This window comes from Suillus fuscotomentosus, assembly GCF_016647785.1.
Source record: "Suillus fuscotomentosus strain FC203 chromosome Unknown F5891scaffold_31, whole genome shotgun sequence".
In the NCBI taxonomy this organism is placed as follows: domain Eukaryota; kingdom Fungi; phylum Basidiomycota; class Agaricomycetes; order Boletales; family Suillaceae; genus Suillus; species Suillus fuscotomentosus.
The window spans coordinates 512,998-528,545 of record NW_024539543.1 but is presented as its reverse complement, the minus strand read 5'-3'; the positions used below and the strand labels follow the sequence as shown (position 1 = coordinate 528,545).

General features: G+C 47.9%; 6 protein-coding genes across 6 annotated transcripts; 4 read left to right on the top strand and 2 right to left on the bottom strand.

Moving 5' to 3' along the window:
* The first annotated feature begins 18 nt into the window (after positions 1-18).
* F5891DRAFT_1110324 (microtubule associated protein-domain-containing protein) lies at positions 19-2,878 on the top strand. The gene is made up of 5 exons (XM_041363707.1): positions 19-445; positions 496-708; positions 761-1,535; positions 1,592-1,839; positions 1,895-2,878. The coding sequence occupies exons 1-5, from the start codon at positions 26-28 to the stop codon at positions 2,654-2,656; spliced, it is 2,418 nt and encodes an 805-aa protein (XP_041225309.1). The 5' UTR covers positions 19-25; the 3' UTR covers positions 2,657-2,878.
* A 652-nt stretch (positions 2,879-3,530) lies between these two features.
* Positions 3,531-4,684, top strand: F5891DRAFT_916203 (uncharacterized protein; the record flags this gene model as incomplete). The annotated part of the gene is made up of 3 exons (XM_041373709.1): positions 3,531-3,606; positions 3,670-4,076; positions 4,133-4,684. Coding segments are annotated over 3 exons (1,035 nt in total), but the record flags the coding sequence as incomplete, so codon positions are not given.
* Positions 4,685-5,285: 601 nt separating this feature from the next.
* On the top strand, positions 5,286-5,501 carry F5891DRAFT_930087 (uncharacterized protein; the record flags this gene model as incomplete). Its single annotated transcript, XM_041373937.1, has 1 exon — positions 5,286-5,501. A coding segment is annotated over one exon (216 nt), but the record flags the coding sequence as incomplete, so codon positions are not given.
* A 1,702-nt stretch (positions 5,502-7,203) lies between these two features.
* Positions 7,204-9,271, bottom strand: F5891DRAFT_394331 (uncharacterized protein). Its single transcript, XM_041371681.1, has 16 exons — positions 9,122-9,271; positions 8,759-9,067; positions 8,688-8,697; positions 8,619-8,638; positions 8,539-8,571; positions 8,395-8,491; positions 8,317-8,345; positions 8,235-8,262; positions 8,152-8,184; positions 8,025-8,101; positions 7,912-7,975; positions 7,782-7,862; positions 7,618-7,731; positions 7,530-7,570; positions 7,452-7,477; positions 7,204-7,399 (listed from the first exon to the last, which is right to left on the bottom strand). The coding sequence occupies exons 2-16, from the start codon at positions 8,795-8,797 to the stop codon at positions 7,216-7,218; spliced, it is 876 nt and encodes a 291-aa protein (XP_041225306.1). The 5' UTR covers positions 8,798-9,067; positions 9,122-9,271; the 3' UTR covers positions 7,204-7,215.
* Positions 9,272-10,193: 922 nt separating this feature from the next.
* F5891DRAFT_1232803 (uncharacterized protein) lies at positions 10,194-11,299 on the bottom strand (the record flags this gene model as incomplete). Its single annotated transcript, XM_041369595.1, has 10 exons — positions 11,055-11,299; positions 10,990-10,999; positions 10,921-10,940; positions 10,841-10,873; positions 10,697-10,793; positions 10,619-10,647; positions 10,537-10,564; positions 10,457-10,489; positions 10,330-10,406; positions 10,194-10,280 (listed from the first exon to the last, which is right to left on the bottom strand). Exons 1-10 carry the CDS (start codon positions 11,091-11,093, stop codon positions 10,194-10,196), a joined length of 453 nt encoding a protein of 150 aa, XP_041225305.1. The 5' UTR covers positions 11,094-11,299.
* An 823-nt stretch (positions 11,300-12,122) lies between these two features.
* On the top strand, positions 12,123-15,387 carry F5891DRAFT_1189537 (uncharacterized protein; the record flags this gene model as incomplete). Its single annotated transcript, XM_041367181.1, has 6 exons — positions 12,123-12,212; positions 12,263-12,427; positions 12,482-12,624; positions 12,674-12,812; positions 12,864-13,009; positions 13,059-15,387. 6 exons carry the CDS (start codon positions 12,123-12,125, stop codon positions 15,385-15,387), a joined length of 3,012 nt encoding a protein of 1,003 aa, XP_041225304.1.
* Between the last annotated feature and the right edge of the window lie 161 nt (positions 15,388-15,548).

The following is a 15,548-nucleotide window of genomic DNA, read 5'->3' as shown; positions in this document are numbered from 1 at the left end:
ACACGTGACCTGGACATGGTTCGAAATGGTCGCCAACGCGAATGTTGTGGATGCCACATCTCTCATCGCGCCAAACATGTCCTCATCATCGTCTCTAACGTTAAGCACGCTATTATCAACACTACACACACACCTAAATGCCCAAACCCAACTTTTACCGACACTCCACGTTCAACTTGGCCTACCACAAACCGCCCTGGAAGATGAACTACAGACATTACAGCATACCCTGACCAAGGCCGTCGAGTCTCAGATAGAGGTGCGGAGGAAACAAGTAGATGATTGGATAGGAAAATGTGAAGGAGTGGAGTCTGGTTGTGCTCGGTATTCGAGAGCGTTGGGCACCCATGCTAAAGTTGCTGGATCGCTCAGTGATCTGAAAGCCGAGAAAGTCTTGCCAAGGAGATATGAAAGCGCCACTGTGTACCAGGAGAAACTAAGACAGGTCAGTCGGATCTTTTGGGCGCGTGATCTACTGAGATGATAGTCTCTTAGATCTATCACACGAAACTCGAGCAGCTCACAACGTTGACCAATCGCCTGAACGCCCTCGCACGGACGCTGGGCTCCCATTTCTTTCAACAAGATATCTTAACTCCCGCGGTTGCTGCTACTGAGGAACTAGACAACCCTACAGCACTACGAGATGTTATGCCTGAACGTTTTTCCAAACTTGAAAAGGAGCTTGTACGAGGAAAGGGTGAAGTGGTCAGTCAGTCTTTCCTTGTTTATCTATATATCACTGATCACAGGTTTGCAGTTGAGGCGACTAACTCAACTGGGTGAAGTCTTCACCCAGATCGACTGGCTTTACTCAGAATTAGGTATCGACCCTCCACCACCCACTGTCACGACACCGGTTGCCACCTCATCTTCAACACTTGCCGTACCAAGATATTCTCTGCCACGATCTTCATCCGCAGGTAGTACGCGTCTCAACTCCAGTGCAGATCCATTTGCGTCCTCAACTGCCGGACCTTCGACGCCTACTCCTTCATCGATCGGGACATCTGATAACCACATGCTTTGCTCATCATCCTCTCCCCCACAGCCTTCTATAGCCCTCCCAGAAGTTTCCGAGTTCCCCAACGAAAATGAATACCTCAGGTCACTTGGACGCTTTATCGAGCTACTCGACTCATCACCACAAGACTCGCCACCTGGAACAATCTTAAACTCGTGTGGTATCGAACCGACGCAGGGGATCTTGGCTTGGGGTGATAGACTGCATGCCGAACTGAATGAACTCAAGAGGCGCCGCGAAGTACACATCCAAGCCATGTATGATCAGCTGGAGGCGCTTTGGCGACGCATGGGTGTGGGTGAGGAGGGTATGGATGGTTTTGTCGAGGCGAATCGCGGGACGACGCCTTCTGTGGTCCAAGCGTATGAAGAAGAACTGGAGCGCATGATTGACTTGAAGCGCGAGAGAATGGGCGAGTTTATCGCTAATGCTCGCACAGAAATCGAGAGCCTGTGGGAGGAGCTCATGGTAGGAGAAGATGAGCGGAATGATTTTGCTGCATTCGCCGATGGTGAGTTTGTTTCTGTCACCCCCTTCGTGGAGTTTAACTGAGGGGATATGTCGTAGATGAACATACAGAAGATTTACTGAGCCAGCATGAGCATGAGATCGCCCGCCTGAAAGCGGAAGTGCGGCTCAAGATGCCACTGCTGACGTCGATCAAGAAGTACATGGATATTTGTGAGGAAGAGAAGGAGCTAGAGCGTGTAGCTAGCGATCAGACGCGCCTTCTAGGAAGGGGTGGGGGACGAGATCCTGGCAGACTGCTCCGGGAAGAGAAGATGCGAAAGAGGGTTGGGAAAGAGAAGCCCAAGGTTTGTTAATTCCTATTCATGCTCTCTACCTTCCGTCTAATTGTTTTCCGAACAGCTTGAACAACAACTACTGTCATCGCTGCCTACATGGGAACAAACGCATGGACGAGCTTTCCTCGTGCATGGTGAAAGCATGCTCCAATTGTTGATGGAGAATGCATCGGCGAACGAACAGGAGAATCGCAAAAGAACGCCTACTTCTCAATATTCTGCGCAGGCACTCAATAGGGGGGCTTCGCAAAGCCTGAAGCCCGCCGCAGCCGCCAGCAACGGGGCAAATGTCGCTTCCAAAGGAGGATATGTCCCTGGTAAATCCAACGCATCTCATCACGGCGTGGTAACACCCGCCGTTCGGCCAGGATCATCGACGTCTTCGAATACCCACGGAACTAATAAACGACAGAAACTCATCGATGGCACGCATCGTACCGTAGCACGTCCAGGATCGCCCACAAGGGGCCGGACACCCAGCGGCAATTCAGCTCTCCCCCGACCAACCACGCAAAACGCGCCGCATATGCCTTCCCATTCAAAGAACTCGCAGGGGTACGCTGCACTTGGATGGGGCCGCAATCCTTCGACGATGCCACGATCAACATCACATACGAGCGTAACACATCTCAACTCAAGCGTGAGCTCGCACTATCCTGCGAGCACACGATCGTACAACTCTGCCTCGATGGCGTCCAGTCATTCTAGGGAGTCAGCAGCTAAAAAGACGACGGGTCGTATTCGCAAGGAGAGCTTCAAACCACGGCCGAGTATCGACGGCGGTAATGGAGGTGCTGTAGGATGGAAGAGCGGGTTTCGGGGATGAGCGTTGCAGAGGAAGACGGATGCTGAGTACGACCTCGTGCATTCCTTTTTGTCTTTTTTTTATTTTCTTTCAATGACCACTTTCGTTTATCGTTCAATGCAAGCGCGGTTAGCTTGACGGTCTAAATTTACGTTATTTGTGAAGTTATAAACTATGTATACCTTGTTGTACTCTACCTTCCTCGACGGAGCCTTTGTTGGGAAATTTCGCTTCGTTCCCGTTATGAATCGTGCATGATGGACTGGCAAATTCTCGGGCAAGCGGTGAATAGAATGTGTGCGTGATACTTATCGGTTTACTCAATTTTATGTAAACTTTCAGGTACCCAATGCCCATGAGCTCCGCCGGGATGGCGCTTGGTCACTCAGCGCCAATAGGGTTACTAAAGGTTGGATTCTCTTCAAGGCATCGACGACGTCGCATCGTAACACTCACAATAGGTCTACGTGTATTTTTGACGTTCCATGGGTTAGACCAGTCATACGTGAATAGGTTCAAACTTTCTCCAGCGGCGGCTAGGGAATATCAGATTCGCAATCACGCCAAGCAAGCTTGTTTCATACTAGTACACTGATCACAAGCCCAAGATCGATCATGTGCGGCGTACAGTGGGCGCAAACAGTGATCGTCGCACCCCTCTATTGGGTGCTCTTTTGAGTCTTATCTATCAAGCGCTCTCTTGCTTTTTCACCTCTCATCACTCCTGCAATCCACAATGTCTACCTTGCGAAATGCGCCAACTGGTACACGTCAGGCATACCCTTTTCGCCCTCCCAGAGCAACAGAGTCCTCACAACCTGACAACTCCTTCATCCTCAAAGACCTTGGGGACAAGGTAGCCAAGTTTAAACGGAGCACGGGTACTCTTAGTCCTGTGGAAGTTACAAACGTCAAGCCCATCGCTTCATACTCGTGGATCGAGGCTGCAACCCCAACAATTGCTGTCCCTGGTAAGCATATAGTCAATGTTTGAGTAAGATCAAGTTGATCAGTGACCTGCTGGTGTCGCATAGGGTCTCCCAGAGTCTGGTTCACAGGCCCCCAGCGCGTCCCGGCTGACTCTGGAACACGCTTTGTGGATCAAAATGCATTTTACATGCGAAAAATGTCCCCCCTCATTCCCCTATTCGCAGCCATCGATGACATGAATCCCAGTTTCAACTTCAAGCAGTTCGATTTCGTCACAGACCGCAATAACCTTCGCAAGCTTCTCCGTTGGGCTAGTGGCTCATCAGATGAGAAAGACTTTCGTATCGATATCGATGTAGCGGGCACGACGTGCTTGTTCACACGCCTTGAGGCACAGAACACGGACACCGTACAAGGCTTTATGGGGTATAGTCATGAGTACGAGAAAGCGGCCACGAGAGTCACTCGCGGCTGCGAGAGAGCTACTGGTCATCACCGGATGATTTCCATCGTAAGACACTTGCATTTTCGGTGGTGTCACTTATCGCAACATATCATATTTGACAGGACATTGGTGAACTGAAGGTTCTCCTTCGTTTCACGATCGAGGCATGCACCTCTTCCACCAATGACACAAACGACGAGGACGACCTCTTAGCAGCCTTCTCAGGCCTGGGTATTGGCGGAGCGTCCGTCTCCAGCAGCCGGGACACTAAGAAGCCTCAAGTCACGGTGCCAACCGTTCGTGGCGTTACGATCAGACAAACGACTCCACGCAAAGTTGTCCCACAATCCTCTCTCATCGAGCTCAAAACACGCGCTGCCCGCCGAGAGATCGACTGGGCAGAGGTATATCCACAGTCCTATCTTTCTCAGACAGCATTCCTGTATATCGCGAAGCACGAACGCGGCAGCTTCAACACCCTGGAAAAAGTAGAGCTTGGCTCGGAGAGCATGCAGATTCATGCCCGCCATGCTCAACAGGGTGTCGCGAAGTTGAAACTCGTGCTTCAGGATATTTTGGATGCTGTGAAAAAGGAAGATGTGGGGGTAGGCTTGAGTTTGGTGGCAAAGGATGGCAAGTTGGCACTGTACAAGCGCCATGAGGGGACTGGAAAAGGTCCGGGAAAAGATATCACAGACAGATTCAATTGATGTGGGATTACTATCCTGGTAAGTATCAAGTGGTACCAAAGCGACCCTTCGACAACTCGCGGTGTAGGATATGGCTGAAGTGATACTTTGGTATTGTGATCGAATTTGAAAGACGTACTTTTTTTTTGCTGCACACAGCCTGATTGATGCAATGTCAGGGATTCAATATTCAATATTCAGTACCAGTGGCTTGTCCATGTAAGCATTCAGTGCAAGACCTCAAGCAAGATTCCTGAGTTGAATGTTGATCGCTGGAAACTCACGTAGCCGACGCTGAGGAACACTGAGAGTCATGGCAAGTTCGAACCGGGTGGGACTTCTGAAGATGATCCACTCGCCCTTATTGCTATTTATCTGTACTACTAGGACTGATAATCTTTCCGCTGGTTCTTGCATGCAGTTCGCTGACTCACGCGAGAAAGAGTTAATCGTGATGGCTGATGCATATGTTTGAGCGTTGCCTACAAGGTGAGTCTCATTTATCATCTGCGCTCCAACTTGTTTATCCTCCGAGCAGCGCATGATTGGCCATATTTATTCGTATCTACTACTTTAGCCGTACTCAAAAACACTTTTGGAATCCCACACGGACATTGCCTTCGACTTTTTCGAGACATGGTCCCTTCACAACATATTCGCCATTCCTGCCGATCTTTCTGTCGTCGTCCCTCACCAAGAGAACCTCGATCTCGATTGCCCTCCAGAACGTGAAACAGAACTCATGACAGAGATAAACGAGTTGCGAAGAAAACTAGGTGCTGTACGAGCAACGGGGCTGCTATCTGCTCTGATAGCACCGCAGTTACCAAAAATGCACGACGCGATATCGTTGACACAATCCCGACGATCTTGGACTTATGTGACGCCTGTCATCATTTGCATAACACCATCAAGAATGTTACGCAATTACCAGAGTTTGAACAGGTGTGTAGGATGACAAAAATGGAGGAGCAAAAACTCAGTTCTTACTCCTCCATTTTTATCATCCTACACAACAAGATGCAGAGGCGATATTGACCAACACCAATGCCACCAACAACAACAACCGTAACGATGGCTCATCTTCATCAAGACCCATGCATTCATCACGCATCCCCCGCGCGATTCCATTTTCACCACCTTCAACAGCGTTACCAACATCCCGGCATATCTATACCACACATATGGCAAATTCAACCACTTCACTGAGCTTCATTTCACATCCACCCGCCCTTCAGCACGCCAACTATCCGTGCTTTTATCCATCCTAAACCGGCACTCACCAGAATACAACCTATACCAGTACCAGTGCCGCTAGTACATCCACACTGTCTGGGATGCCCTCAAAAGGCTCTCCCCTGACTGCTTCGAGACCAAAGAGAGCGCAGTGCGCTCAAGTTACCTTGGTTTCCCGATAGATAAAGCAGACAGTGTGGACGAGATATGCAAATAGTATAATGATGAGTGGGCACTTATTGTGAATGCGGCAGAAAAGATGAGGATGGCAAAGGAGAAAGAAGCGTAGCAGGTGAGTTTCCAGTAAGGAGGGAAGAGGAAGTAGTAAGGAGGGAGGAGCGGGTGAGGTTCTTTCCAGTATTCGTTGCGCTATTTACTCATCTATTCTTGCAGGTTGGGGCTGAGTTGCAAGCAGAAATAGATCGAATGCGAGCTCAGTATGAGCGCCATGCAGTGTAATACCGGTTTAGCCATTGTTCTCCTTTCCTCCTCAACGTCCTCATTATGATTAGACTCAGTTGCAGCATACGTACAACATATCAGAATTGGCCTTCTTGTCTCAGAATCTGTTCGATCAACAGGGCTGTCCTCATCGATAACACGAAAAAGTCTTCCGCTTTCAATGTTAGGGTGCATTGCAGTCACAACGTATGACTTGGAGGCCTGAACAAACTGTGATCAGTCAGCCAAATGGTCATGGCAAGGGGTCCCCTTGCCATGATCAATTTTCCCACTGAGAAACGACAGACGAATGGCACAGAACCGCGTTCTTGTTTCGGACGAGGACACGACGGATACCGGCTAACTTGAACTCTGGCGCATCTCATGATTGATAGTCTATATTTGTTCTACAGCAAGGAGATGTCCGCCCTCAGATCTCATCTTCTAGGCTATTCACAGCCATGGGCGATGCTACATAGCTTCGCAACAATTCGACTTCATCGCAGATCGCAATAGTCCTCACAAGCTTGTCCGCTACTCGTCGAATGAGAAACACTTCTGCAATACGTGTTCACTCCGAGTCATACAAGAGACATACATATGTACAACCGAGTTCAATACGGGGGACGGGCTTTATGTATAGGATGTCAAACCCTACTAAATAACAGTAAATCAGGATTGATTTTTTTCTAGAAAGACTTCCTCATCAATGTGTTTGTTAGCACAGAGAGCATATACCTGGGTAGCAGAGTAGCTCATCACTAAAATACAAAAGACGCGAAAAATATAAGCTCAAATAACAAGCGCTACCTGCATGACTCACAGAACGATCAGCAAGACTAAGCTTCATCTGGCTCGACAGCTGTCACACTGCCTCCAGGCCGCGCTTCGAACTCATGTGAACGGGATAGTAATTCCACTGAATTCGTCGATTGGTCATTGAGAAAGTGCGGTTTCTCCCTGCTCATTTGAAGATTGAATAATATCCGAGAAGCAAAAACACTGTGCGCAACAATCTGAGGTCTAAAATGAGGAATGTGAGCTTGCGACAACATATATCCTTGACCTGACTGACGTGTTTAGAATCTCGGTGTCCGAGAGCTAGGGGGTCACCTCAGTTCTTCGAGGTCAACGAAACAAAGAAAGAACTCACAGGCAACACAACGGTAACGATCATATTGACTGTAGATATCACTACAAAGTTGTCAGCATGAAATCAACAATAATAATGGCGGTAGTACTCGTGATGCAGATCATGTAGAGCAGTCCATCACGATAGATACTCTTCACCAGCGCACTACTATGAGACCCCAGATAGTGTGAATATCTCAAAAATACAGTGATGGACATGAGAACTAGAAGTGAATTATCAAGTGGGGAATTTTAAATCAAATAGTCGTCTCACCTATCTCGAAGAACATCAAGAGTCCATAAGGGAGGGCACTACTAATTCTAAGAGACCCCACAAAAGCGCAAGGCGGGGTGACTGAGAGGATATGAATACAAAGACTAAAGAGTGAACCTTAAGACCTCACCTGGGCCCGGGATATCCAAATTGATGGGGGCAGCACTTAGAACCACAGACCCCAGCAAGATGACCTGCGCATGCGGGTCAGTGGTGCACAGTGAAATAGATGTATCGTTGTACCAAACCAAAGGAGAGAAGAAAGATAAGATAAGCCTTTTTATTGCCAGAGAAGGCGTAGACCCTGAAAATCAATAAACCTATTGCGCGAGTGTAAATGCATGCTGTAACATAGTATGCGAAATCCAACCTTCTGCGGCAATGATCCCCAAGAAATGTATGCCTGCGAAATGATGTTGCCAAAATATATCATGAGCTAGTATGTGGACCAACCATTTACAGCGTCGTTAAAAGGTATGCACTATATGTTGTTGTGAGTTGCAATTGGCACTGCACAGATCAATGATGTACTCACATCTTGCGTGCCCCATGTCTTGATAGCGGCTGGTTAGGAATCAGCTTTTGTATAGTAGCGCACACAGGTATATCTTACAGTATGAGGTCATAAGCGCACCAGCAAAAGGTGCATATCGTGAAATCATGAAGGCGGTCCGAACTATTCCCCACTTCCGCCCCCAGGTCCATTGGACCTACAAGAAATATTAGCACCAAGGTACGAGTGGTTGATTTGTCTGACTTCAGAGTGTAAGGTGACGAAGTAGTCATAAATCTGGACATACATCAGAGCTGTGATAAGACTGAAGCGACCCGACTTACCAGGATTGCTGATGCAGCGACTTTGAAGAGTTGTGAATACCGATAAGATTGATGCCAGCCCGACCTTACCGTTAGTATACTTGAATAGTAATAGTTGGAGAGATTAGAGAAAGACTGGGCAAAAAGTATGATTGGATTACCTTGGCCAACTGCAAACCGAAGGTGTCCGGGACTGACATTTTCAAGTGGGATAGTGGATGAATGGAAGTCTACAGCAAGCAGTTGTCAATAAATACTGCAGCCTTGTATACTTGCAGATCACGGCTGTGACCATCAACGTATCGAGGACTGTGAGTGTGCAGTGACCTAGAGCGCCCGGCATTCAGATCTCGGATTGGTGGCTTGATGATCACGATGTCATGATGCATGGATTAAAATAGTCGCACTGTGTGATCGGAGCACACGGGTTCGACTTGACATGTGACATGATAAGCCTCCCAGTCGTTTTACTTAGCAAAATTTTAAAACTCAAATTTAGCACCCGTAGCACTAGGTATACGTACCACCATCTGAGTGTGGCGACGCACAAAAAGCAGGTTTTGGAGCCTTGGATTTGGTATAGTTCAAGTCGTGCTCACGTACGGGGCGGGACTGCACCTAGATCGTACTTTTTGTCGATGGAGGCGCCGTAGAGCCGAGCCTGGGCTATGTTATCGCAACAACATCTGGAGTCCCAGGGTAGGCTTTACATATAGGGATGTTGACATGGGTCTCAAACCTAAATAACAACAAATCAAAAAAGACTTCCTCATGTTTGTTAGCACAGAGAACACATACACCTAAGTAGTAGAGTAGCTCGCTACTAAAATACGAAAGACGCGGAAAATACAAGCTGAAATGGGTGAGGATAGTCAGGAAGCTCAAATAACAAGCGCCATCTGTATGACTCGCAGAACTATCAGTAGGTCTGAGCTTAATCTGGCTGGCTAGCTGTCTCGCTGTCTCCAGGTCGCACTTTGAATGTATGTGGCTGGGATAGTAATTCTATTGAAGTCGATCGGTCGGTGAGCAAGAGCGGTCGCTCCGCGCTCACTTGAAGGTTGAACAGTATTCGAGAAGCAAGAACACTGTGCGCAACAATCTGAGGTCTAGAATGAGGAATGTGAGCTTTCGACAACATATATCTATCTATATAGTTGAGCGGACTAACGTGTTTAGCATTTCGCTGTAAGAGAGCTAGGAAGTCTACTCAGTTCTTGAGGTCAACAAAAACAAAGAAAGAACTTACAGGCAACACAGCGATAATCATCACATTGACCATAGATATCACTACAGAGATGTCAGCGCGAAATTAATAGTAACAATGGTGTTAATACTCATGATGCAGAACATGTAGAGTAGTCCATCACGATAGATACTCCTCACCAGCGCGCTATGAGAACCCAGATAGTGTCGATATCTCAGAAATACAGTGGTGGACATGAGAACTAGAAGTGAATTATCAAATAGGGAATTTTGAATAGAATAGTCGCCTCACCTATCTCGAAAAACATCAAGACTCCATAAGTGAGGGCACTGCTACGAGCCCCTTCAAACACACAAGGGGGGCCGACTGAAAGGAGATGAATACTAAGACTAAGAAGTAAGCTTTGAGACCTTGCCTCCTGGGATGTTAAAATTGATGGGGGCAGCACTTAGAATCGCACACGTCACCAAGATGGCCTGCGCATACAGGTCAGCGGTGCACAGTGGAATGGAGATATTGTTGTACCAAACCAAATGAGAGAAGAATGATAAGATAAGTCTTCTTATTGCCAGAGAAGGCGTAGACCCTGAAAATCAATAGACCTGTTGTGCGAGTATAAATGCGTGCTTTGACGTGAAATGCGAAAACCAACCTTCCGAGGCAATTATGCCCAAGAAGTGTATGCCTGCGAAATGTCATCGCCAAGTCATGTCATGAGCTATGCGAACCGACCATTTACGGCATCGTTAAAGGGTGCGCACTATATGTTGATGTGAGTTGCAAATGGCGCTGCATAATTCAAAGGTGTACTCACATCTTGCATACCCCATGTCTTGATAGCGGCTGGTCAGGAATCAGCTTTTGTATAGTAGCGCGCACCGGCGTATCTTACAGTACGAGGTCATAAGCGCACCAGCAAAAGGTGCATATCGTGAAATCGTGAATGCAGTCCGGATGATTCCCCACTTCCGTCCCCAGGTCCATTGAACCTACAAGAAATATCAGCACCAAGGCACGAGTGGCTGATTATTCTGACTTCGGAATGTAAGGTGACAAAGTAGTCATAAATCTGGTCATATATCAGAGCAATAATGAGACTGACGAGACGCAACTTACTAGGATTGCTGATGCAGCGACTTCGGAGAATCGTGAATAATGATAAGATTGTTACCAGCCCAACCTTACCGTTAGTGTACTTGAATAGTTGGAGAGATTAGAGAAAGGTTGCTCAAAAAGTACGATTGGATTACCTTGGCTAACTGTAAACCGAAAGTGTCTGGGGCTGACATTCTCGAGCGTCACAATGGGTAAATGGAGGTCTGCAGCAAGCAGTTGCCAATAAGTACTGTAGCGAGTCGCACTGCAACACGGAGTTGCCTAGAGCGCGAGGGTGTTTTTGATGATCATGATACTATGATACCATGGATATTGAATTGAGGTGGGCGCACTGCGCATGATCGGATTCTTAAGTATTTTAAGCCTGCGTACCTTGTGCACACCAGTCGTTTTGTTGAGAGTGGATGCTATTAATAAAATACTGTGGCTCGATTATGTAAGTAGAATCGGGTCGCCCGGAGGACCAATCAATTGCAGGACTGTATGTGAGCATCAGAATCATCGAGGGACTGCCTTTTGGCATGGTAACTTTTCTTTGGCCGCAGAGTGCATCACAGAAACAAGGTCTTTGTGCGCTGAGATGGCAATGCCTCTCCAACATTTGTACGGTTGCTCGCTATTTATGTAATACTTTACCAGACAATTCTGATTCAAAGGATGGTGATTATTCCTGGAGGGTCTGTCGCCATTTGCAAACGATGATACGTAGATCATGCACGTCAGCCTGCGGTTGTACTTTACGAGCAGTGCATCATATCCATGGCAAGATGGAAGAAACATACAGCTATCAGCTCTCCCGAACGATGAAGTGGGGATGACGGCCTGTTAGTCGAGGATGCGAATGGATTTAGCTTCGAGAAGAACAGAAGATGCTAAGCTTAAGGTGGTGCATTGTGTTCTTTTGTACACGTAGAATTATATAAAATCTCTTCGGATGATCGGAGTATGATCGATCATCGACTCGCCGGAAGCAAAGAATGTGTTCTAGTTTCAAAATAGGACGCGACGCCGCAGTACCACGGTCATGAAATTTCGAAAACTTGGTGCGAGCGTGGCCACTAATCAACTAATAGAGAGCTACTCCTTAGGCTTGAAGCAGAGGATGGTATCAGGCGCCGGGATGTTATACATTTATGCTGTGCTGTTTCTCACCGTCGACACAAGCAAGCAGAGACGCTCACTCAATAATCGACTGAAACCCAATGGAATACGGTCCAGGATCTACCACACAACTTCAGCCTGAGGTGATGCCATCCAAAAGCCCAAAGTCAAAAAAATCCAATGAATCGAAGGTCTGGAGGAACATCTTTGGGCGTCACTGTTTGATCTAACATCATGATAGAACAACCCACATACTAAACAAGCCTCTTCTGAGTCCCAGGCCGAAAATATGAGCCAACTGCTGGATGTCACTATAGCAGGCATCAGTGCCGTACAAACCGTCGTACCTAGTGACCTGGCGAAAGGTGTACTCGGAACAGTCGCCAGTATTCTGATGACTGTGCAGGTGCGTCGGCGTCACTCTCGAAAATGAGTTTAAAAGATCCTTACGTCCGTGCAGTCGGCGATCAAGAACAAGTCCGATTTCCGGGCGATAGTCAAGAAATGTGAAGCCATCGGGGAAATCCTCAAGAGAGCAACCATGGACACTACCGACGATAATCTTCCAGGATACTTGGCGCATGCTTTATCGGAGCTTAACTCGTAGGCAAACCAAATTTCACTGTCGCTAGAGACTGACAACACTAAGCAGGTTAGTTGACGATATCAATAATAAGGTAGTCTCAAGGAAGAAGCAAGGATGGTTCAAGAGTATCTTATCTGTCACGATTGATCGCGACCAGATTGCTAGTTGGGAAAAGGACATAGACAGTGCCCTCAAACTCTTCGATGTACGTCTCTGTGACTCGACCTGAACTTCTGCTGCTGAATGACATCTCAAGACTGAAGCGCTCGTTGGCATTGCCATGAGGGTGGAAGAGCTCCCTGGCATTACCACGAGGGTGGAAGAGCTCACTGGCATTACCATGAGGGTAGAAGAGGTCGTTTCGCGAATCGACGGCAATCTAACCAGTGTCAACGTTCTAAAGTGAGTTGTCATGTTCTGCGGGTTGTGGGTGTCCTCTAAATGCAGTCAGGCATCAGCCAATCGAGCCTCCATCACGACCTTCCATGTTTTATGGCCGCGATGATCTCGTGGCGGAGCTGACGACCCTCGTTGCTAACGGTGAACACATTGCATTGATCGGTCCCGGAGGCATGGGAAAGAGTTCTCTTGCCAAAGCCATCCTTCACGAGCCGCTTATCATCGAAAAATTTGCTGACCGGCGCTTCTTTGTGGCTTATGATGATCTAGATCCTTCGACCATCACATTCGAAACTTTTATGACTCATTTCGCGGGAGCCCTTGGCATAGAGATCACCGGCGCTGATCCTTTGCGCCCAATATCTACCTTTCTTCATTCCGCTAGCGCCCTTGTCGTCCTCGATAATGCCGAGACCTTCGAAGAGGCCAGTGCGTTGTCAGCGCTCGAAAAAATACCACCGGCAATCGCGAAGATCGCAGACATCCGTGGCGTCATCCTGATACTCACGTCACGCAGTCGAAGGAATGCAACAGATGTATTATGGAGAACGATGGACATTCCGCCATTGGACTTGAGTTCTGCAGAAAGAGTGTTCTTTCAAACTTATCCTCGTGCCCGTTGCGGCGATGCCGAGGAAGAAATAAAGAACCTGCTCAGGGAATTGGATTTTCACCCCCTCTCCATCAATTTACTCGCACACACTGCGCGGCAAAATGACTGGTCTCCAGCCATGCTACTAAAGAGATGGAACAATCGGCACACTGCCGTGCTCAACCCCGGCAAGGGAAAGCTGCAAAGCTTGTCAGACGCCATGCAGCTGTCACTCGACTCACCATCCATCCAAGCTCTTGGCGAGGATGGTCGTCGTACTTTAGCCATAATCGCCTTCTTGCCCCAGGGTCTCAACGACAACCTAGCTGGCGATTTGTTGCCATCGCTCCAAGAAGTCGACACTATATGCGATGTTCTACGCACGCAATCTCTTGTTTATCGTCAAGACGACTTCATCAAGGTACTCGCGCCCATTCGACATTATGTGCAAGATTCGTTGCCACCACCTGATTCCACACGTTTGCAAGAGATACGCACCTTCTACTATCGCACCGTCCAGCAGTGTTCAAAAGAACAAGACGGTCATGCTAATATCATTATCTCGGATCACTTCAACATCGAGCGTGTCGTTGCTTTCGACCTCGCCCATATCCCTGAAGAGACTTATCACGCTTGCTCCAAATTTTTGGACTGCCTGACGTGGCATCTTCCTCGCCCAACTACCCTTACCCCCGCTATTTTCAATGCCGTCGAGAACTCCTCCACGTATGAGCTCAAAGCATACTGCTTGTATAACCTTGCCTGGCTCTACGACACTCTCTCCCAGCTCACAGACGCAATGAAGATTTTCGAAGCTGCTGGGGCACTCTATCTCGCCACCGGCAACCACGAAATGGTGGCCGAATGTGTTATCAATTGTGCAGACAGATACAAATGTCAAGGCCGCTTCATTCAATCCCAACAGCTTTTAGAGGGCTTTCAACGCTCCGAGTCGTGGGAGTATCTCAGTGAACCAACGAAAGACAAAGTTTGGTATTTCTTGGACACGGCTCGGATGTGCACATTCACAGCATCTGTGGACGAATTATTTGTGAAGTCCTCGGACTCGGAAGATCACCACGTTGGCTTGTCGTCCAAGATTCGGCACTGGCAGGCCAAACTTTACTACGGGGGAGACATTGTCCAGGTGCATGAGCGCTTAGAAAACTTTCTCCTACAATGCACATGTACACAAGTCTGCCTCGCCCACCGCCGCGCACTTATGGGGCTTGCAGAGGTGGCATTTTGCGAAGGCAGGCTATCCGACGCCATGGATATCCTACAGAAAATCGTACAGATGTTCGAGGGAGAACGTTCAGACGATGTCTTGTGGTATACTGCGTTGAAGGCCGTTGTTGCAAGCACGCAGGGGGATCATGCCCTTGCAAGGGAGTTCATCTACAAAGTCCCAGAATCCCTCCAATTCTTTGAGCTGCGTAGTGCATTCGTATTTCTCCACAGATCTTATTGCTCTGCATTCATCGAGCTCACTGCGGGCGCATACGACAAGGCCGAGTCCCATTTCATCGCCACCATTGAAGGTTGTGATATCCAAGGACATCTTCATTTGAAGGCGTACAGCAAACGAGGACTGGGGGAGATTGCCTTTGTGTGTGGCGACTTCGCGTTAGCTGCACGATGCTTCACAGAAACACGGTCTTTGTGCACTGAGATGGGAGTACCTGAGCAACATTTGTACAGTTGTGATCCGTTCGGTGTTCTGCCAGACAGATTTATTGCATGGACAGTATTTTTAGAGGGTCAGTCTCCATTTGCGAACATTATGTAGATCATATACATGTACATGTAATAGCAGCCTGCCATTGTGTCTCGGACGATCGTACGAGTAGCTTCATCATGATATATCTATGAAAAAACAGTGATGAGACGGACGCGGGAGATGAGTGAAGCGGAATGCATGGAACTTCAAGTGCGTACTGAGATTGCTAT

Excerpts from the sequence above, each read along its gene's own strand:
- F5891DRAFT_1110324 (XM_041363707.1), top strand. The coding sequence starts at position 26 with ATGGTCGCCAACGCGAATGTTGTGGATGCCACATCTCTCATCGCGCCA. Across the intron at positions 446-495 it reads ACCAGGAGAAACTAAGACAG|ATCTATCACACGAAACTCGA; the intron begins GTCAGTCGGATC and ends ATAGTCTCTTAG. Across the intron at positions 1,840-1,894 it reads TTGGGAAAGAGAAGCCCAAG|CTTGAACAACAACTACTGTC; the intron begins GTTTGTTAATTC and ends TTTTCCGAACAG.
- F5891DRAFT_394331 (XM_041371681.1), bottom strand. The coding sequence starts at position 8,797 with ATGTCAGTCCCGGACACCTTCGGTTTGCAGTTGGCCAAG. Across the intron at positions 8,102-8,151 it reads GGGGATCATTGCCGCAGAAG|GTTTATTGATTTTCAGGGTC; the intron begins GTTGGATTTCGC and ends CTCGCGCAATAG. Across the intron at positions 7,863-7,911 it reads TTTGGATATCCCGGGCCCAG|TCACCCCGCCTTGCGCTTTT; the intron begins GTGAGGTCTTAA and ends ATATCCTCTCAG.